Source organism: Uloborus diversus, chromosome 4 (assembly GCF_026930045.1).
Source record: "Uloborus diversus isolate 005 chromosome 4, Udiv.v.3.1, whole genome shotgun sequence".
Lineage (NCBI taxonomy): Eukaryota > Metazoa > Arthropoda > Arachnida > Araneae > Uloboridae > Uloborus > Uloborus diversus.
The window spans coordinates 77333753-77356240 of record NC_072734.1 but is presented as its reverse complement, the minus strand read 5'-3'; the positions used below and the strand labels follow the sequence as shown (position 1 = coordinate 77356240).

Genomic DNA, 22488 nt, shown 5'->3' with positions numbered 1-22488 from the left:
GATTCTTCATTTCTTAGAATATTTTACTAGAAACATTTCAAAAATGCAGGAACAGTTGCCCATCAGGGTTTCAAACCAGCTTGAAATTTGCCTCCGATTTTTTCCAAAATTCCCGTTCTCATTAAAATTTTCAAAATCCCTGATAGTTCCCATTTTACCTGGTATGGGTGGACGCCCTTTGATGTGGCATAAACATTTCATCCCGTCAGCAATCACACTTAAACCGGTGATTCAGATTCAACTGAAAGACAATTTAAGAGCTCACATAATTTTCATTTATGCGTGTAAAGTTTGCAAAAAAAAAAAAACCCCGCAAATGAGAAAAAAAACCAAAGGATGATCGAAAATAGCAAGTGAAAAGTGAAGACGAAAGGCGATCAATTCGAAAAATTAGCGAGAATAGCGAGCAACTCCGTGGTTTGCAATGCAGTGAGTTGGAAATAACAGAGCTACCTAAAAAAAAGTCAAATGGCGCGAGTCTAAAAGCCACTCCTCCAAAAGCATGTTGTAAATTCGTGGTTATGGAAAAGTCCAGGAGTTAACACTCAATTTTTCTTACTAAAAACTGAAGGAAAGTCATTGAATTTCTTTCCGTCCCGACCTCCGTCTCGGAAATTTTGTCCAAGACGGAAATCTGTCCTGAGAGGGAAGGTCTTGCACCTATGGTCTGGCCAGAGGATATTTGGGTCCGTCAATGAACCCTTCACAAAAATCCGATCAACCAAAACGGACCTTTCACACAATCCCAATCAAACAAAACGGACCTTTCACAAAATCCCAATCAAACAAAACGGACCTTTCACAAAATCCCGATAAACCAAAACTGACCCTTCACAAAATTCTGATAAACAAGAACAGATATTTCACGAGTAGTTTATTGAAAGAGCAAATCTGAAAGCAAAATAATGCATATTTCTGGTGGATAAAACCTATAATTTTTGGAACCTTTTTTTGAAGTCAAATTAGAAGGATCAGTTTATACAAAATCTGCTAATTTTGCAAAAAAAAAAAAGGTCATTCTTGCAATGCTCCTGGAAGTGATAAATAATTGCTACTGCCAAATAAATATAATGCTTGTTGTTTGTTTCTTGGAAAGAAATTAACAGCTGAAAATAAATTTAGTCTTAAATAATTTTGTTTGTTTTACTACAACTAATTAGCAGCAGTGTTGTAAACTTTTCTGAAAATGCTTTGGTAAGCACTTTTCTCCCCACTCATTATTTAATGAACAATAATAATAATATATCTGCAAAATAAACTAAGAACTGCAAAGGGATAGTAAGGGTTGGGAAAAAATATGATAGCTTCAGATAGGGTTATCAACTTCAAAATTATAGCCATTTTGATTAGAAAATATTCTTGTCATTTTACCAGCTTGTCAATATTTGACTTTATGTTGCTGTGCGATGTTTAACTGTTATTTTGGGAGAAAATTATATGGGTTTGATTTTTCAATGCTAACAAGGATGATTAACTTTAAATAAACTGTTTTACTTGCCATTTTTTTTCTTTAAATGTCTACATTTTGAAAAATACAATCTTTGAACATACCGATATAAGAATCATATTTTGTTCTCTTTTCAAGCTAACTTCACTTTATTAGGATGCAAATAAATGAAAAGTATTTTTGTTAGAACACGCATTTCAAGTTTTTAAAGCAAAATTTCATTTTCTTTATCGAGTCAAAAATTAAAATGCTGAATCAATGGCTTAATTTTATTTTTGCTTCAACTGTGTCCACAGATATTAATGATATGTTTATCATAGGACTCTAAAATGCAATTTAAAAAATCAAAAATATTTCTTTTACAAGTCGTTTTTATACCTTTGATGCCTTCACTTTGAGAATTGCGATCTCTTTGCATCCGCTATGGGAATCCTATTTTTTGATATTTAATACACTTTGTTAAGAAGTAATTAAATAAAATCTCTTTTTATTTTGTTAAAATCACGGAATTTATAAGTTTTAAAACGAAATTCTGTGCTTTTTAAGAGTGTCTGTAACACTGTGTTTAAAACACTGTAATCTTGAAATCGTGATTACAGTACGCTAATTACTTCGAGAGAATGGAATAAAGGCAAAGGAGCTCAGGCATTAATGAAAGCTTCCTCTTTGCCTGTATGGTTGTTTATTTTACGTAGCATTGAAAGCGTAAAAGGAAATTTCAAGCTAGGTAAAATGAACTACCTAGCAGACACAGAAACAATCTTAGGAAGTTCATCCTGTGGTTAATAAATAAGATTCAATACTTTGACATTGAGGAAAAAAGATGCATAAATATGCGGCAGTGTATAATCGCTCCTCATTAATTTTACTTTTTTTTTTTTGAACAGATAATTGGCAGAAAATGCGTAGGGAATTAGAGTACTTACTTTTGTAAAGAAAAAAAAAATTCTTCATAAAATTAATTTCCCCCGATTTTTTGTAATTTTTTCAAAATTCCCTGATATTTCCCTGATTAATAAAGTTCCCTGACTTTTTCCCTGATCTGTCGCCACCCTGTTAATGGGAAAAAATTAAGATATTTTTATAAGAAAATATTAAAATTTCAAAATTAACTTTTGATTAAGACTTTATAACATACCAGCTTCATCTTGAGACTCCACTGTTCCTTTTATAACTACTTGAATCTGCTTTGATGGTGCTTGTGAGAGGCCTAAAAAGAATAATGTATTTGAGTACATCACATTTCATTTTTACACATTTCAATTTATTTTATAATTATCTGAGTAGAATTTCAAAAATCAGAGCTGCAAAAGTGCCTTAACCTTTTAAGTGCAAATGTTCCTAAAGGGGGACATCAATTTAAATTGTTTTTAAAAATGTTTCGCTCCTCGGGCTTTGAAAAAAAATTCTATTTGTTATTAAATTAGACTTGATTTAATAAAAGGAAAATTATCTCCCCCCCAATAATAATTGTAACCCACGAAAATTCGCAAAAATGTTTTTGTCTCTTTTCATGGAGATCAATAAAAAATTTCATAGAATATTTTTAAAAAGCATAATATTTAAGAAATTTCAGAATAGCAATAAATAAGGATTGTGTTAATGACATGACGGAGAAAAAAAAATGGATCAAAAATTTACTTTCTATAAGCTGTCAAACTTCTAAGTTCCCGAACGGGAACATTGGCATGTTTCAGCATGCAAAATCTGACATTTTTTTTCTGCTGTATTAGTTCTGTAATGTGAAAAGTAAGAGTCTCAGAACTGCTATGAGACACTATTGCATGTAAAAGCAAGTTGATAACATTTCAATCTTCAAGTTGTTCAACTGTACCCTTTTCTTGCCTACTCCCTTCTCCCGGCCTCCAATGTTGGGGTTTAAGTGATATAGGAAAATCCGCTTTGTACTTATAAATGGAGATATTTACGACCCTTTTCAAGTACCTAGGTGGGGATGCAATATGTAAGTAATAGATTTCTCTAACAGTAGCTTGAAAAAACACAAGAAAATGTGTTTTGAAACTTAACAACGTTTACATGAATAGTTCCTTCTTACTGCAGATATTGCAGTCAACAAAAAATGAGTATTGGACCCAGTAGCAGAAACTTTTTATCCAGACTGCGACACTATTTTGGACAGTTGAAAATAATCTGCAGCATTACTATCAGTTTTATTTTGAATTTTCATAAAATACACAAGTAAAGGTCAAGAATCAGAAATTTTACAACTGGTCAGTGGCCGTTAGGCCTGAAAAACTTAGTGGCTACCACTAAGCCGAGTTTTAAAGTATAAAAAAAGGGGGGGGGGTGCAGTTTTTTCACTACTTTCATAAAAATAAATAGAACTCTGCGCACTATGAAAAGCAGTTATTCAATACATATTTATTTAAGTGTGGAAAATTTAAGTTAAAATAGGTTTTTCAATTTTTTTAAATGAAGAAATAAATAAGTTAATAAATTAGAAGTTGCAGGAAACTGCATTTTAGATAAATGTTTTAGTTGGTAGCAAAGCTTCCAAAGCAAATGCAACTGCACAGGTAATAATTCACATTTTTTATGAAAATCATTTAAAAAGAAACATGATTTATTGTACATTTTATGTAATTTTCAATAGTTTGTATTGAGGTAAACATCAAATTCTGTTTTTGGAAACTTAGGGTAGTAATAGTCTCGTCTATTTCCATCTTGCGAATGACCAAACATGGCGTCTGCACGAAAAAGGCGTGATCCTAATTAGATTTTTGAATTTGTTACATTAAAGTGGAAATAAATTCAAAATTCTTAAAAAAAACTACGATTTAGATGAAATAGTCAGTTTTTAGCACCGTTAGCCTCTAAAGCAATGAAGGTAAGATATTATTCTAAGATAAAATTTTGCTCTTTATAAGAGAATAATTAAGAATTATCCAAAAAAATGGCACATTTTGCATAATTTTCAACAGTTTGCATTGCAATAAACATCCAATTCCGTTTATGAAAACGTAGGCACTTAAAGTGTCTTGCGTACCAACATCTTGGAAATGACCAAACATGGCGACTATGCCGAAAATTAAGATATAAATTTTTGAATTTGTTGCGAAAAAATAATTTAAAAGTAAAAATCCTCATGAGGTTACATTTTAGATGAAAAGCTTTTAGCACTTTTGCGTCCAAAGCAATGAATATAAAGTGAAATTTTAAGTATAAAACTTTACATTCCTCAGGAAAAAAAATAAAAGAAAACGATTTGCTGCACATTTTAAGTTATTTTCATCAGTTTGCAGTTAAATAAAACATCTAATTCTGCTTTGTTTTTGAAAACTTAGGCACTTAAGCATCATATCTACTTCGATCTTGTGAATGACCAAATATGGCGACTATGTTTCTAGCTGAAATGCTGAAAGCATCCATCGCCTTTCCGGCCAAAAAACGATCTCTAAACGATCTTTGCAAAGTTGTATTTATTTTTTGTCTTTTATTTATTTATTTTTCCTTCTTTCTTTTTGTTCTTTTGTAAAATTGTCTGCAGGTCCCTGAAAAATCTGTGACGCACGTCGCGCGTCTCGCAGTTTCTGCTACCGGGGTATTGGAAAAAAAGAAAATAACATTTTTAGTACAGTAATTTGCTTTTTATACAAGTGTTACAAACAATACTATGTAGCCATATTTTGTACTGACAAACTATTGATTTAAAAGATTATTTTACATTTTGTCATTTGCGATTTCGTTATTGAATAAATTTTTTCCTATTTATATTTATTTTTATCTATTCACTGGGGCTTGGCAATATACTGTCACATATCTATATATCTACTATCGCGATAACGATAATTAGATTGCGATTCATCCAATATATTATTTGAAAAGAAAATAAGGAACTTAATTAGGGAGAAATTAAAATACCTACTTAAAAATACATAATCTTTCGTAGCTCTGTGTGATAGATGAGTGTTTAAAATTTCAAGATATTTTCTGCATTCTGCAATCTTATTTAATTTTGAATTATACTAAAAGGGAAAAATCCACAAGGCCGCCGAAGGTAAATGTGGGACCCTTTGTCAGTTTGGTCTCCGGCATAGGCGTCGGAACCGGAGGAGCAGAGGGAGCTTGAGCTCCCCCTGGAATATTTCGGACCGGCTTAGCTCCCTCGGAAAATTCTTGCACTGTTGCTTTTTGCCGTACATTGTTTACCTCAAACCCGATTTCAAAAATGTGATCTGCCTTTTTTGGGAATTTCGGAATTTCTATCCAATGAGCAACAAAAGCAGTGAGCAGACGGAGTGGTCAGTGCACTTGAATTCACCTTCACCTTTTTTTTCACTGTTTAAACACTCTTGATTGCCGAAATGCGGGAAAGTGGACTCGACTCAACGGCCTGCGAAAATCAGTACCAGTCAGAGGCGTAGCATAACCAAACATTTTTTTTTGGGGGGGGGGCACCAGAACCATCGCCAAGAAGGGTTTTGCTACCGCCCCCCCCCCCTGCCCAGTTTTTCAGAAATGGCGTCGCCAATTTCATATTAGTAATGGAAAAAAAAAAGCAGAAAGGAAACCTTTACGATCTTAAGAACATGTAATAGAAATGATGAGTGAACAAATGGAATAAAAGTGTCAAAACAAGTTTTTTCTGCAAAATTTGAAAGCAAATGCAATCTCTGAATATTATTTAGGGACATCCAAGCAAGGTTATGCATTATGATTTACCTCTGAGGAGAGCTGAAACGAACGTTTCGAACATTTTTTAACGAAAAGAAAGTATTCAGTGTTTAGTACAAATCTATGACAAGCGTCAGTCAAGTTAAAAATGAATACATAAATAAACATAACTTCATAGGGTCTGCCAGCATTTTAAATTTCTTTTTTTCTTTTTTTGTAAAAATATCATCATGAAAATAGTGATTAAGTAGAGAAAAATATATATGCCACCAAAATACACTTTAATTAGAGAAAAAGTTGAAACAGAGTAAGGCGATATTTAAAAATGTCATGACTAGTCACACCCCTGCTACTGTGCTAGTTCTAAGTGTTTAAACACAAAAGGCGAAATTAAACAAAAATTTTATAGCGATGTTCTGGAGACATGACATCTAAAACAAAAGTGTAAAAACTAAGATAAGTCTGAACTACCAAAAAATTCAAAATGTTAAAAGGGGTTTTTTTTTTGACGGGGGCTGCAAATCCTTGTATTTCAAACAAATAAAAATATAAGGCTAGAAATTGAAAATTTCACTATGGAAAAACCAAACCACTCAAATAATTTTGGAAATGAATAACAGCTGAGAGCGAAGACACATTAGCTTGGTTGGATAAAGCAGCGTGTTAATGAGGGAAAAGGGTGGGAGTTCAAATCTGGGCCGAAAAATATCGTTTTAATGGGTTTTTGTTTTTCAGCAGAATAATAATCCAAGTTTCCACCAATATGCAAAATTCTAAACTGTATATCTGTTGTTGTTAAAATCAGGAAACAAAACATTGATTTTAAGAGGATAAACCAAAGTTTGACTTTGCAGAAGGATAAATTTCAATTTATTTTGCTGAAGACGGATCCCGAACCTCTCCTCCCAGTAACATAGCCAACTATCATCTAAAACCGCGTTTTGACAATTAACTTCAAAAATTTTATTAATGAGCTTGAGCCCCCCCCCCTCCACCAATATAATTTAAAATCTTAAATTTTGTTTAAGGCCTTACCTTTCACATAATTACTGGGGTAAAGCACCCGAAAACTTACCCCTAACATCATTAAAAGTCAAATAAAATTGTTTTTGGAGCTCCAATTTGGAAAAATTTCCAGTCTTCATAACGATATCAAAGATGGCAGACAGCTGCGTTTCTTAGATTGTTCATTTTCGACAAATTTCTGGGAGGGGGGCTCCGGATTTCTCCTCTAATTAACATCTCCGAATAATGTCTAAAACTGCGTTTTCAGAACAACAATTTTGAAAAAAATTCCAGGAAGAACCCTAAAATACCAACCTCCTTAACGTAATTAGAGAAAAAATACAAAATTTTTCAAGTTTCAATTTTGAAAAATGACGAGAAAAACGCTCCCAGGCCACTTTTCCACCCTAGCATTAACAAAGATCATCTGGAATACATTTTTAAAACCACACAAATTAGAAAAAACATCCTATTTTTGATTTTTGGGCTAATTTCTTTATAATTCTGGAACAAAAGATTAAGTGTCTAGCAAGCTGGGGGTGATGAGTCAGTTTGGCATTTAAATATGAATAGCATGGGTGCTCCAGACATAACTAAAAAAGATTGCTAAGGTTGTTTGTACTTGTTCAAATAATTTCAACTTTCCAAAAACCTCTCATTTTTTAAGTTATCTGACCCCTCAGATTATACTTTACGAAGTTACAGTTATTGTTTTTTTGCTTTCTAAATTACGATTTTTTCGTCACTTACAGATAAATTTTTATGACAAAATTGTTACTTTTCATCTACTATTGCAGAAAAAAAAACCAACAATATTATTACATTAACATTTTATAGTTTCTATCAAAGACTTTTACAAAAACTTATCTGAACAATATAATATATAACAAACACTTCATTTTAACACAATTCCAACATTCTGTTTCTCCGCCCTCCTGTTTCATCTATTCGCCTTTTTCTAGTTCTCAGAAAATAAGAGATTCTTCTAAATGCTACGCTGTCGAAGCCTACCCTTTCCTCCAAAATTATTACAGAGCACCTCAAATTTTGTTTTCAAGGCTCCGATTCCCTGAAAATTACTGGAAGAGAGTCCCTGGATACCTTGCCCTCCAACAACATGGGAGATTATGTAATGTTTTGGGACTTCAATTTAAAAAAATTGCTGGGCCCCTAATGCCAACAAATATGATCCACAGTCCTGTGTTTTAGCGACTACAATTTTGAAAAATTAACGAGAAGGAACCTCTGAACCTTTTCTGATAACATCATTGAAAAAAAAAACGTTCTCTATTAGGACTTCAAGTTTAAAAGTTTCCTAAGTAGAGCCCTAGTACAGTCTTTTCCTCTGACATCACTGAAGGTTGTTCACAATTACGTTTAAGACTTCAAAATTGAAATACAGTGAAACCTGTGTAAGTTGACCACTCGCGGTGCAATACTTTGGCGATATAGGGAGCCATGGCACGCCAAAGAAGTATGGGGAGATATCCCGTATCTCATGGCGAGCAAGACTCACACATTAAGGGGTAAACCCCCAGCTGGGCTGACGCCCAGCACGGGGACCTTCCCCGGCGCAATAAGCACCAAGACCGTCCATGGCTTAGATGACTATCGACCGTCGCACTCAGCCGTGCGGGGGGCCCGCTACGCAGACCCCTCGGACGGTGGAACCTAAGGCTTCCAGCTAAGTGGTGTTGTGTGTGCGGAGAAAAGTACTTTGGCGATCAACTTATTAAGGGCGGTAATATTTTTTTTTTTTTTGTCATTTCTTGCACCATGTATTTTTTTTTTTTTTTTTTGAGGAATTCACCTTTAGGTACTCTTTCTGTTCAACTCCACTTTCAATGTTTAACATTATTGAAAGTGAAACAATAATTAAAAATACTACCCAAATAATTTGTTATTTTTCCCTTGTTTTTAACTACAATTAGACACTAGTTTTAGAAATTCCATGTATGCCAGCTAATTTTCTCTGGTTTTCTCCATTTTCAATTACTTTTAATATTTCATACTTTTTATTAATCTCAAGTTCCACTAACTTTCTTTTTGAAGCCTAATTGTAAAACTTATAGCACAAAAAGCAACAAGCTCGACTCTCCAAGTTCATAAAGGTAAAATTAAAATGTCCTATTATCTCTTAATCCCTTGCACCAGAAACATGTAACTTTACTCATTACTAGGTCCAGATCTGCGACCCGCAATCCAAGGGACCCACATCCTTAAAGGGGTTAACGGCCCTACAAATTGAAGAAAATTAAAAGAAAAAAAAAACTAGCACTAAGGCTTATTCGCTTTACAAATAGACACTGCTGGCCGCTAGGGAGGGGCCTTACATATTTTGTTGCAGAGGGGCCCAAAATATATAGATCTGGGCCTGCTCTTTTTAGCAAAATTACAACATATTGCAACTGAAAGAAAAGACTTGGAACTTTTCTACTGACACCTATTTTCATTGAACAGAGTACAAAAACCTATCTCAAATAGAACAACAAATGAAAAGCAAGTTGGGAGAATAAAGAGCAGCATAAGCTTTATGCTGCTCTTTAGTTAGTAAAATGCTAGTACGTCATCAAAGCATTAAAAACATTCTTTGAAAGGTATCAAAAAAATATATATTATTACATATAATAAATAAATAATAAAATAATATGCTGAAGAAAGTTTTAAAAAAATAAACGAAGTGGTCAACTTACAAAGAGTTTTTTACTATACTCCAGACCAAATTTGACGTACATTAGTGGTCAAGATAGACAGGTGGTCAAGATAGAGAGGTGGTCAAGTTACAGAGGTTTTCCTTCATTAAATGAGATAGGGTTAATTCCGTTCCTGACGAAAGCGGTCAACATAGACCACGTGGTCAACGTGCAAGGGTGGTCAACTTAACAGGTTTTACTGTATTGGGCGGGAGATGTAAATCAATTCGAAAAATCGATCGAGGACAATCCTTTGAGTCATATTTTCACTAAAGTCAACAAATATGGTATACAATCACGTTTTTAAGACATTAATTTTGAAAAATTTTCAGGGAAGGTATTCAAAGCTTTTCTCCCCTTAACATTACCAAAGATAGCGTAAATATTCGTTTTTAGAACAAGAATTCTGACAATTTACCGGGGGAGGATCCCTGAAACTCCTCTATTTCTACGTGCTCATCATCGAGTACTTTTCTCCGCACACACCCCACCTCTTAGCCGTAGGTTCCATCTCAGGGGGGGGGGGGTCCGCGTAGCGGGCCCCCCGCGGGACTGAGTGCGGCGGTCGTCATTATCGAGTACTGACTGACCTTATTTCAAAACCAGAAGTCTTATCACCTCATTCTCTCCACAAACAATTGATACAAGATAAAAAAAGAGATGGAAGCTTCGAAGCTAATTTCATGTGTAGAAAAGAAATTTAAAGTCCCCCCACCAATTATTTTAAGGGGCCACTACTTCTGCCCCTTACATAACAGACACTTCTCATAATGTGTCCTAGTTCCTCCTACTTCTACAAAGTTCCTACGCCTCTGGCCTCCGGATCCCATCCCCCTATAAAGTTTTCAAAACTCATACTACCACCATTCAGAGTGGGGTCCATCCAAGCACCCCTGCTCTCTTTCTGATAAAACTGACATGGCCTCTTGTGGGCCCATTAAAGTGAACGTGTATTGGTTAAGAAAGCATCATAATGCAACAATTAAAAATTAACCAATTGAGATATCAACATGATTCATGGTTCAAATTAAACATAAACCATTGATATTGTGCTGAATAAAATGTTAAAGAAAAATACTGAACAGAATTTTTATTTAAAAAAAAGGAAAAACAAAAAAACCTAATAAGAATACTTATGTTGCACATTTATCTCACTAGAGGGAGCGCAACTCATCTTTTTGATTTCTGAACAAATATAACTTTAATTCTGAAATTAAGAGGAAAATGTTAACGCCCTTCATAACACACGGCAACATTGAAACAATCTGACAAAATCTCGCTTCGCTGGCATTTCCGAACAGAACGTAACTGAACTTCCTAATTTCGCCAGACTAGTGAAACATACACCGTTGACGGAACTTTTAGCGATCCTTTAGCACGAAAATAGGGTTTTTATGTAACCGCATTAACGGATTTGAAGTCGTAATTATTATAACAAAACAAATCTGAGCACACTTATGGTTTTACGTCACTTCGGCAGTTCATTGCAGCTCTTATGTTTGGTATTTTTTGGCTTCTGTTTAAGAGTTGCCATCAACGACCAGAATTTTCGTATGTTTTTCGGCAAGATTTCACATTAGGCAGTTTTTGTTTGCAATCGGAACCCCCCTTCCCCCTCCAACCGGGGGTTTCCTTTTACGAACTTTCATAGGGAGTTTGTCTACCTATGAAGAGGTGGCGGGAGGTGCAAAAACACTGCATGGAGGTTTTCCTTATGCAAATCCAGTTTAAGTAGGATTTTTGCAAAATTTTGCAGAGGTCCTTTGAAACTCGAGAATTCCCATATCGGACCTCCTTCCCCTCCTGCCAGGGGGTTTCCTTTTACGAATCCAATTTTCGTCGGATCTTTGCCAAATTTGGCACAGCGGTTTTTTGATGGTCAGGAATAGTCATAGGGGATTTTGTCTACCTATGAGAAAAGGGGGAGGGTGCGAATACACCCCAGGGATTTTCCTTATGCAAACCCTGTTTTCGAATTTTTTTCCCAAACATGACACAACAGTCCTTTGATGATCAGGAATTCACATAAGTTTTTTTTCATCAAAATGCAGTGTATGGGGACCACTTTGGAAAGGGGGGGGGGGTTCACCAGAAAATACAGAAAGATTACGAAAAAATAGAATGCAGTCTAAATATAAATTCTGAGTCGTAAAATTGTTTTCCACACATCGACAGGAAATGTTTATGCTATTTTTTTCTTTCTTTTCTAAACCTGATTGTTAAACATGTGTCAAAAAAGGCATAGACAAAACTTTTATTTTCGAGGTAGACCATGCAACGTCGGGTAATGCAGCTAGTGACCTATAAACAGTGTTCGCACTCAACTATCTGTAACTTGGGTCCCAGGAATCTCACTAATGAAATAGAATTGGGTCCTTTGGTGGAAAAATGAGTCCCTTAAATTTTAAAAAGAAAATCATAGTGTATAAATGATTATAAAAACATTTCTACTTGGGAGGGGGTGGGGGGAATGCATGAAATAAAATAAATTGGTTAATTTTGCCCTAATTTTTTGTGATTATCATTGTAAAATTATTTTCAAATAATACACTTGCAAGATTTAGTCATGTGAGAAACTATTCCGTGTTACAATGAGATTAACTCAAAATTTACTTTAAAAATGGATGTTACCATAAAATAAAAAACAAGCACTCCCTTAACCTTTGTTTTCCTAGAAATTTTTCGTAGTGAAAACAGCGATCCCCCCCCCTCCATTATGATTGGCAATTACATAATAAAAATATCACAAGTGAATTAACCTAACGCAAAAATCGTGATCATGATCGCAAAAATGAAACATTTTTTCATACGAGTGCGAAAATTGCTCATTTGCAATCTTAAATCAGTATATTCGACTTTATTTTGACTCGTTCAAAATATTTGTTTTGGCTTTTGAGCTGTTTTTAAAATGGAGTGATCGATTAATATCCGACTTTTGCAAGTTCAAACAAAAATAGCCCATGAGAAAGAGATGAATTACTAGAAAAAGAACAAGGTTAAAGTGCTTTTGTATAAAATTCAAGTATTCATTAGTAACTTAACAAGAAAAATGTGAAGTTTAGAACTTTGTGTTTAGCGCGATCTGAAAAATGATCGCCTTTTTTTTCTCTGCTCCTTTAATTAGGGATGCAAAATAATGATTTTCAAAAGTAATTCTGGTTACATGAATGCAAAATAGCTATATTTTTACTGTACAGTTGTCTTGTATTAATCCTGAAGATTGCATTGAAACCACTTTTACTTTTAGTCTTTATTGCTGTTTTCAAGAATTTCCTCAAAATTAAAAGTTGAGAGAGAGCTTATTCTTAGAATACAATACAATGGGCTGTTTATGAACTTGCAATATTTTGCTCCCTGAGCTCTGCCTAGGAGGTCACTTTAAGCTTCAGTCTTATCACTGAAATTCCATTGACTGATCAACAATAGGGGTGTATTTGAATAGCTGATAAAGAGATAGGTCATTTTAATCCCTTTCTGTTGATTCTCCTGGTCACTGATACTTAAAAGTATTTAGTGAATAGATCTTTAGCATTATTTCCAATTTTTTTAATTCTGGTTCTTATCTTTTGGGTTTTCTGGGTCCCTGGGACCTGATTTTTTCGGGGTAGTTGCGTACCTTTCCCGCGAATTTTGCGTAAAAAACCAGCTATAATGCGTAAATGCTAACCCTGCCTATAATTTAAAGGTATATTTCATATTTCTGCATGCTTAATGGATGCATGGTGTGTGTGATAGTTTCCATAATTTATAGCTGCATTCTTTAAAGATTTATTATTAGTATTCCACTTTACGTTACTCGACTAAAAAATAAAAAATTTTAAAGCAAGAGCTATTAAATGACAAAAAATAAACTATTTAAGATGTCAATATGAAATATAGTTCAAAGTATGTTCAAATTATCGAGACTGCTCAAATTGAAAGATTTATATGAAATATTGAATTAAATATTTAAAACTTTTTCGTTGCAAAGCACTTTTGTCAAGCACTGAGCTATACAATTCGCACGCTCTCCTCTTTCTCCTCCAAGAAAGAATTGTTTTAGAGAAATATTTGTATTCATTATACTTGGAAATATTTTTTGTTGTTTTTCGATATATTATACTCTAAACTATAACCTTTGCATCCCCCCCCCCTTAAGAATATCAGGGGTCTGTCCAGGATTTTTCACAGGGTCCGTTTTTTGTGAAAAATAAAATAATTTTGTGAAAAATCAATTATTTTTGTGAAAAATCAAATTTAAAAAAAAAATTTTTTTTCTTGTAAAAACGAAAGTTTAGACTCTTGAGATGGTGGAAACTGCATCATTGGCACTTAAAGTTGAGTGTTTTCTCTCTTTTCTGTTGAGAATATCATTCTTGAGTGTTTTTCTAGTATTTGAAGGGAGGGGGAGGTATCGCTCCCTGGGAGATGGGCACCCCTCAAGTATCAATATTTATCTACCATTCTACATCATGTTAAATTATACTAGAAATGTTTTTTGTATAGTATTTGAAATAACTGTAAGAAAAAAAATTAGGCAGGGGTTCAGCATTTAACTTTTTAACCCAAGACACTGTTTAAGAGCACAGAGTTTCGTTCAAACCTTATAAACTCCGTGATTTTCACAAAAATAAAATATTTTATTTGTTTACCTCTAAACTAAGCATACTAAACATCGAAAAATCAGATTTCCACACCGGATGCAAAGAGATTGCAATCCTCAAAGTAAAGGAATCAAAAGTATAAAAACGGCTTGTAAAATAAATATTTTTGATAAAATTACTTTTGAATTGCATTTTAGAGTCGTATGATAAACATATCATTAATATCTGGACACAGTTGAAGCAAAAATAAATAAATAAATAAACAAATAAACCATCGATTCAGCATTTTAATTATTGACTCATAAAAAAAAATGGAATTCCCCTATAAAAACTTGAAATAAGCTTTTTTACAAAAATAAAGAGACTTTTCATTTATTTGCATCCTAATAAAGCGAAGTTAGCTTGAAAAAAAAGAATAAAATATGATTCTCATATCGGATGTAAAAAGATTGCGTTTTTCAAAATGTAGACATCTATAGAAAAAAATAACGGTGAATAAAAGTTTATTTAAAGTTAATTATCCTTTTTATTATCGAAAAACCAAACCCATATAACTTTCTCCCAAAATAACAGTTTAACATCGCACCACCAGACACTAAGTGGTGATAAGTTTAAATTTTGTAACCCAATATGAAGCGATCACATCCGCCCCACCCATACTATCCTTTGTAGTTCTAAATTCATTTCGCTGTATATTATTGATGATTAAATCATGAGTGGGGAGAAAAGTGCTTACTACGCCTATTCAGAGAATGTTGACGATTTTCAAAACAAGTTTACAACAACACCACTGCATAAAACAAACAAGCAAAATTATAAACCAAACTGACTTTCAGCTGTTAATTTCTTTCAAAGAAACCAACAACAGGCATTATATTTATTTGGTGGTAGTAATTATTTATGGCTTGCAGGAGCATCACAAGAGTGCCTTTTTTTTTTTTTTTCCTTTTGCAAAATTAGCTGATTTTGTATAAGTTGATTCCTCTAATTTAACTTTAAATATGCTGTATTATTTTAATTTGAGATTTGCTCTTTCAATAAACAATTTGTGAAAGATCCGTTCTTGTTTACCAGAATTTTGTAAAGGGTTCGTTTTGGTTGATTGGATTTTTGTGAAAGGTCCGTTTTGATTGATCGGATTTTTGTGAAAGGTCCGTTTTGGTTGATCGGATTTTTGTGAAGGGTCCGTTAACGGACCCAAATTTGCTCTGGCCAGACCCCTGAATATATTGATATATTGAAAATATTGATGTTTGAAAAAATATATATATTGCGGTATTAAAATTCTGATATCACCCAGTCCTACTATTCACAATTTGAAATTCATGTAAATCTAACCAATAGCATAAATTTATCAAATATTTTGCATGAGTATAAATTTATTGCCAAAACCATAATCCTCAGTTGCCCCTTTGTAAAAACTTCATACAACATGCCAATGTTCCCAAATGGCAACATGCCTGAAGTATGAGACAAAAAAATTTAACTTTAAAATTTCTTCTTCCATTGTTTGTACTACTATTATTGACACTGATAATCTTATTCGATTGGGACAGCCGCCAACTTTGATTATGTAGATTTCAAAATAAATTCGAAATAGAAATTTTTTTTATACACAACTGAAAATTAATAAATAATAGAGGGTTGAGTGGGGGGGGGGGGGGGGATTCACCGATTTATAAACATAAATTTGTGTTCTGCTTTTTAAACTATCTTTGTATTTCACGTTTTCCATTTTCTTCAATAATCACCTAAAGTCGGCTCTGCAACATTTTTTTTTCTGTAACAATATTTTTAAATACTTTCTTTAAGATTTAAAAAAATTGAAAAGATACAGTGAGAGGGTGGTTGGGCAGTACAGTATTTAAGCTACTTTTATTAAAACATCACTAGTTAAACAACAGGTAAATGGCGTCATTTTGCAAAGATTTTATTCCTGTAATTTTTCAACATTTAACATCCACTTTTTTATATATATAAGCTTAAAAGCATCTATATTTAGTTTTCATGCTTTGAAACAAAATATTTTAACTGATTTTTTACTTGCCTGTACTGTCACAAAGTCTTAATTTAAAGAATTGGTTAGATGCTTTTTTTAAAAATGTATTTAGCCGAAATAAAACATCAACACCGGTAAAACATCAAACGATGTTTAGAACCATTGGTGGTATAAATATCACGTTTCATTAACAGAGATGGTGAAAACAATAGACATCAATGCTGCAACCCTAGTCCACTCTTCTAAATAAGAGAATCTGGAAAAGCCAAACATAAAGCGTTAAAAATGTCCTTAGACTTCGTAAATTTTTGCGTTATACAGGATACCCACCCAAAATGAAAAAGCACTTAATGGAACAATATTTTTATGATTCCAGATCTTAGTTCACAACCATTCAGTCTGCGAGTGAAAACTTCAATTAAGTCGGATGATTGCTCACAAATGGATTAATTATGCAAGAAAGTACACCCCAAGAAGTTGACTGAAGGGAAACAAATGGGTTCCAGATTTGTCACTTTTGGGGACTTTCTCTACAATAAAAAAAAGGTAAAATAATATTTCCTGTCTGCTTGGCACTGATTAATTAAAACTTCTGCCAAATATGTGGTTGACCTAACTAAATGGCTTTTTTTTAAAGCTTAAATTGATCTTTGCAGTTAAAGTATTCACTCAATAAAAACGTATTAATCACCCTTTCACAACATCATACCCGCGTCAGACTTAACTCAATTTTCAGTCTATTGGTTAAAGAAGGCTTCATGTTTCAAGGCATCGACTAATACATACCTATATTGTATCTTTTTCAATAGTTAATATCTTTTAAATTTAGTTTTCTTTTTATATACTTCAACACATTATCTTCTGTAAAGTAACAATTCTCTAGTGTTGTATTGTTTTATTGTAAAGCTTCTATGCATTATTTTTGTCTACTTTATTACATATATTGATGTTAATTACTAAGAATTTTTGTCAATAGCAAATCAAAATTATACTGATAATAATGTAATTTTTAATATATTTAAATAAAGTTCCTCGCAGACCCACTTGCTCAGATTTATCCGAGCATTTAAAACCAATAAACCGAGTAGTAGGTAGGTACGGGTGGTCTCCGAGGTTGTCAAGTGAAAGTATTATAATACCTGAATTGGAGACAATTCGTTATATGTAAAAAAAAAAAGGACTACTAAATTTGGTGATACAACATTTAGAAGTACAAGCAATATACTAACAACCTGGCTATCCCATTCAGAGACGGCAGTTTCTTTTTTGTTTGGACTCTTCAGTCTGGAATAACCGAGCTGGAGAAAGATGTCATTACTACTTAATTTGGAAGAAGGTTTGAGATGAAAAGAATTTCGGAAACTTTTTCCTTGCATTTTAGATCTTTATTGTGTGAGCAATGGTGATCTAATCTACATTGACTCACATTTCAATGAATCAACATTTTCAAATATAATAAAAGTTTATAACTACCTTCAGTAAAATTTAGTTGTCATGATTTGTATGTTATTAGATTAAATTTTAACACTTTCTTACATGTAACAAGCTAAAAACATTAAAAGAATAAAACCCCTAGGATGCCCCTAACTTAAAAATTTAGTGGGGGAGAGGCAGGAGGTATCTTCAATTTATAAAATCAAAAACACCAAAATCTACCAAATGAAGCAGTGAGAAGCAAAGGGATGGAAGTGGAAAATTAAAAATTTGGAGATAACCAGTACAAATGGTAGATGAACCTCTCCTCCGTCCGGAGGCAAGAGCTAGTACTAGTAGCCCTGGTAGGTGCTGCTGTATAGCATGATTTAGAAAAAAAGTTCAATGAAAGCCTACCTAGGACATTACCTTTATATGCAATTTGCTCAAAACTTGAAAATGTCCACTTACACCCCTTTGTTTCTCACTGCCTCAAATGATAACATAAGAGCATGCACAAACTTACAATGAGAATAGACAAAGACATTTATGCATTACTTTGAAAAAAATTGCTATCTTATACACCAAATTTGCCTAAAAAGGAGATTTTTTGAGAAGACACAGTAATCTCGTGACCTTCTATTAGGGTGCCACTACTGGTAATGGATTTAGAAACACTATGCATTTTAACACGTTACGAAACTTTGACACAACAAAAATTTCCAGTTATAAATAAAAGATCACTCCAATGAGTACTAATTTCATTCGGTGGTTATATTATCTTGTTTTGCTTAATTATTTGATTTAACGAGCATGTTTAGGCATTACTATCAATTTTGGTGAAGACGGTCACGGTAACTTCCGATGCAAAATACAGATTCACAACAAATTTTTCATAAAAAGTGAATAGTTTTAAAAATATATGCATAATACAAATATAACCACTTGAGAAAAAAATATGTTTATATATATATATATATATACACATGGGAATATATATATAAATTAAAGTAAAAGGAAATGACAATTTCAAACAGGATACACAGGAAAATCAAATATTTTACATCTTATTCACCACCCATTCGCATACATTAAATCAAAACGCAAAAACTAAATTACGCTTTAAACATAAAAATGGTACCCATGTATGATATTTTCCACCAATTGATAAAAGATTTTTTAACAAATACAGAAAATCGCCACAGTTCGGAGGGAAAAAAACCATGCTTCAAAATGAATAATAATAAAGGGTTTAAAAAGTCAGAGCAACAAAAACAATTAGTAAAATACAAAGTGCTCATTCATTATTGAGTTAGTACTACAAGTAGTTCATTCACAACATTATTTCAAAATATAGGAAGATAATTATGTAACAATAAAATGCATCAGTAAATGTCAAATGGATGTTCGGAAAATAATTACGCCGCTAAAAGCATATGCAACACTAAAGGTTCTTAAACAAAACACAAATTTTTTATTACTTTTCATAAGTGTCATCAACCGTACTCAGAAAAAAAAAAAAAGTCAAGAAAAGCGAGTTAAGCCTAAATATCGGGGTTATTCTCGTAGTATTCTACTACGTTGCTTTCTTCTGCATAAATCCGTGAAGCAAGTGACAAGTTACTTACTTTCAGCGCTATCTTCTACGCCGTCCTCGAAATCTTCTGTTATAAATATATCTGCAAGCAACATAAGTTGGTTTTAGATACTAAAGACAAAACAAGACATATTTCAGGAAAATTACAATATAAAACTTTTTCACTGAACGAGACAACAAGCTTACCCGCCATGTTGGATATAACAAGCGCGATTAAATGTACTTTGATTTCATTGGTCACAATACAGTTCTGGAAAGTTATTGGTTAATGCATTTTTTTCGCAAAGAAAAAAAAAATTATTGTGAATGATTATGGTAGTAAATTTTGTAAACATACACACTCTGAAATTTTCAAGCATGAAAATGTTTGTGTTTGTGCAGAAAATGATAAAAAAATGTTAAGTTTTAAAGTGTTCACTACAAACTTCATTCAGATGTTTTAAAAAGAAGCAAATGCATTTGATAAATATTAGTCAAGTAGATCAATAGACTTCAGATTATTGAAACTACAGTCCTTTTTTTATAAATAAGGTACGAAAGGAAACTTTTTATTAAAAATGGTATTGAAATTTGACTGTCCTTCGTTACGATGTTACGTTTACATACAAATATGTATAAAACACAAAGAAGATAGATAAATTTAATATTCCATCATCTTCGGGAAATCCAGCTCTGATGTTCTCTTTTATTAGAACAGCAGGTCCGTCGAGAGTCAACACGGACACTTAGTCAGTTTGGTCAACCCCCTCCCACCGAGTCAGGCTTTTCCAAGGTCTGGGCCCCCCATTCGACTTCTCGTCAGTCGATCTTTCCGGCAAGAAAGAAAAAGAAAACACATTTTGAAACCCAACTTTTTTATTTATCTTCTAATTTTATTTATCTTCGTCTCCCCCCCCCCCCCCCGTTTTTCAAATCAAATTTCGAGAATCATTGGTGTAACATCTAAACAACATCAGAAATTTATCTAGAAAGAATCCAGATGGAAAATTTTCGCTTCCAAGTTTCTCATAATGATGAACAACTCGCATTTCGGAATGCAGTTTAGGTACACTTTTGCAATGTTGCCAAGTAACATTCCGCAACGTAGAGAAACAACATGGGACTATAATGGTGAAAAATCATCCTCTGTATCGGTGGGATTAGATTTCGTGTGTACGTATTTTAGAATTCTTTTTATATTCATTCTACCCTTCTCTCCGTCAACGGAATTACTTGAAATAACTGACCTCAAAGGATTTAATTTTTAAAAAATTGTAAGAAATAATTTTGTCTCGAATTAGAAACTCCTATCCATTTGAAATAAACGCCAAATTTAATGAAACTAGGACCCTAGAGCTGCAAAAAAAACCTGGAAAATTTTCAAACTAAAAAGCAATTACAAATAATTTCCAGTCGGAAATCCAATCTTCTAACTTCGCGCAAAAGATGATAACTTTAAACTGCAGTTTTTGAAAGGAGAGTTCACGCGAATCTACCATCCTTTTCTGTCTCTCTAACATGTCCAAATATAGCCCAAATTTGCGCTTTTAGAACCTCAATGACGCAAAGTTCCCGGGAAGAATCCCTACCCCCCTCTCTCTCCATTAACACTCCCAAATATAGCTGAAATGAGTATTTTTAGGCTCGAAACATTTTAGAGAGAAGTATACTCCTCCCTACACCTTAAGTTTCCGAAATGGGAAGATTGGGCGCCGCATATTGGGCGCCGGGAACATTGGGCGCCGAGCGTTTTGGGCGCCGGGAGCTTTGGGCGCCGGGAACTTTGGGCGCAGAGCATTTTGGGCGCCGGGAACTTTGGGCGCCAGGAACTTTGGGCGCTGGGAACTTTGGGCGCTGGGAACGTTGGGCGCAAGGACGTAGCCAAGGGGTGGGTCCATGGGGTCCGGACCCCCCCCCCCTTCCCGAAAGACCCCTCTCCTTTTTTCTCAGTTGTTGCATCTCGCATCAACAAAATTTTTCCGAAAGACAATGATTTTATAAAAGGCAGCATTCTCCCCTTAAATATTCCCAGTAATCGGCAATTTTCTCAGCGCTTGAGTCAATTCAGAACACGAGAACCTCGTGCAACAACTGCAGGTTCCCAATTTTCGTCTGCTTTTTGCTGTGTCACCTACTCCGTCCGAAACGGGGAAATGTCCCTTTCGACTTTCAAACCAGCTGGGTCCTGTGACCTTGAAATTCAGCCCCTCTCCTTGGTCCATCAAATTGCCATTGGCAAAGTAAAAACAAGCATTTATTGCCACTTCCGCCGTATCCCACATTCACATTGGCGTGGTTTTCTTTATTTCTTTCTCTTTTCTTTTTGGATTTTCGTGGATTTCGTAGACGCATGTTGTACGAATGACAGTCAGAGTGAGGTGCGTTCCTGGTGAATCAGTAATTGAATTCCGATTCTTTTCTGTTTTAACACGCAGTTTTTATCTACGTCATACTTATAGGAAACATATCTTGAACAAAATTGTATGCAAAAGAAAATTAAGTTTACCCAAACTAGGTAAGTTGTAGTGCTCCCTTTTAAAGTTTTCTTGATAATACGAGCAATTTTACGTGTTAATGTGTTTTTCCATTTAAAAACTAATTTTAGATTCTAAGCCAGCAGCGAAAAAAGAAATTCTACACATTTCGTGTGTTTGAGGATGAGAAAAATAATTATTGATTTTTTTTTTCATTTTAACTCTATATTTTTGGCATGGTTCATTTCAGATTCATTTTATTTTTTGATAAAAATTTTGTTTGAACTTTTAGATTACTTTTAACATCTCTCTCCTTTCTGAGTAACAAATTACGTAGATTTTTTACTGATGTTTTCCCCCCAATATTTAAGCATGATCATGGAACATATTAAATGCAAAAAAAAAAAAAAAAAAAAATTCGTGTTTGAAGGTAAAATAAATAAAATAAATGAATAAATAAAACTTGAAGTTGATGTAGCAAACTTTTTACGGTATAAAAATTGTATAGAAAAATTAAATTGAAAATTACTTGAATATTTTACTGTGATCAGTTTATGAAATTACACGTTCGCCATATTAAGGCGTGTAATAAGTAATTTATTAGAAATTATTACTTTTTTACTGAATTGTGATTCTATGATCCCAAAAGAAAAACAGTTAGTT

General features: G+C 33.6%; 1 protein-coding gene across 2 annotated transcripts in view; it reads right to left on the bottom strand.

Moving 5' to 3' along the window:
• LOC129221282 (serine/threonine-protein phosphatase 4 regulatory subunit 1-like) overlaps positions 1–19586 on the bottom strand; it is a 230281-nt gene extending 210695 nt beyond the window's left edge. Inside the window, exons 1-3 of one of the 2 annotated variants that reach the window (XM_054855739.1) lie at positions 19559–19586; positions 19404–19454; positions 2586–2657 (exon numbers count right to left, since the gene is read on the bottom strand). In XM_054855739.1, coding sequence (XP_054711714.1) covers positions 2586–2657; positions 19404–19454; positions 19559–19565 — 130 coding nt within the window. In that variant the 5' untranslated portion in view covers positions 19566–19586. Of the gene's footprint in view, positions 1–2585; positions 2658–19403; positions 19455–19558 lie in introns of those variants that run through there. The other variant, XM_054855740.1, reaches the window with a different exon arrangement.
• Between the last annotated feature and the right edge of the window lie 2902 nt (positions 19587–22488).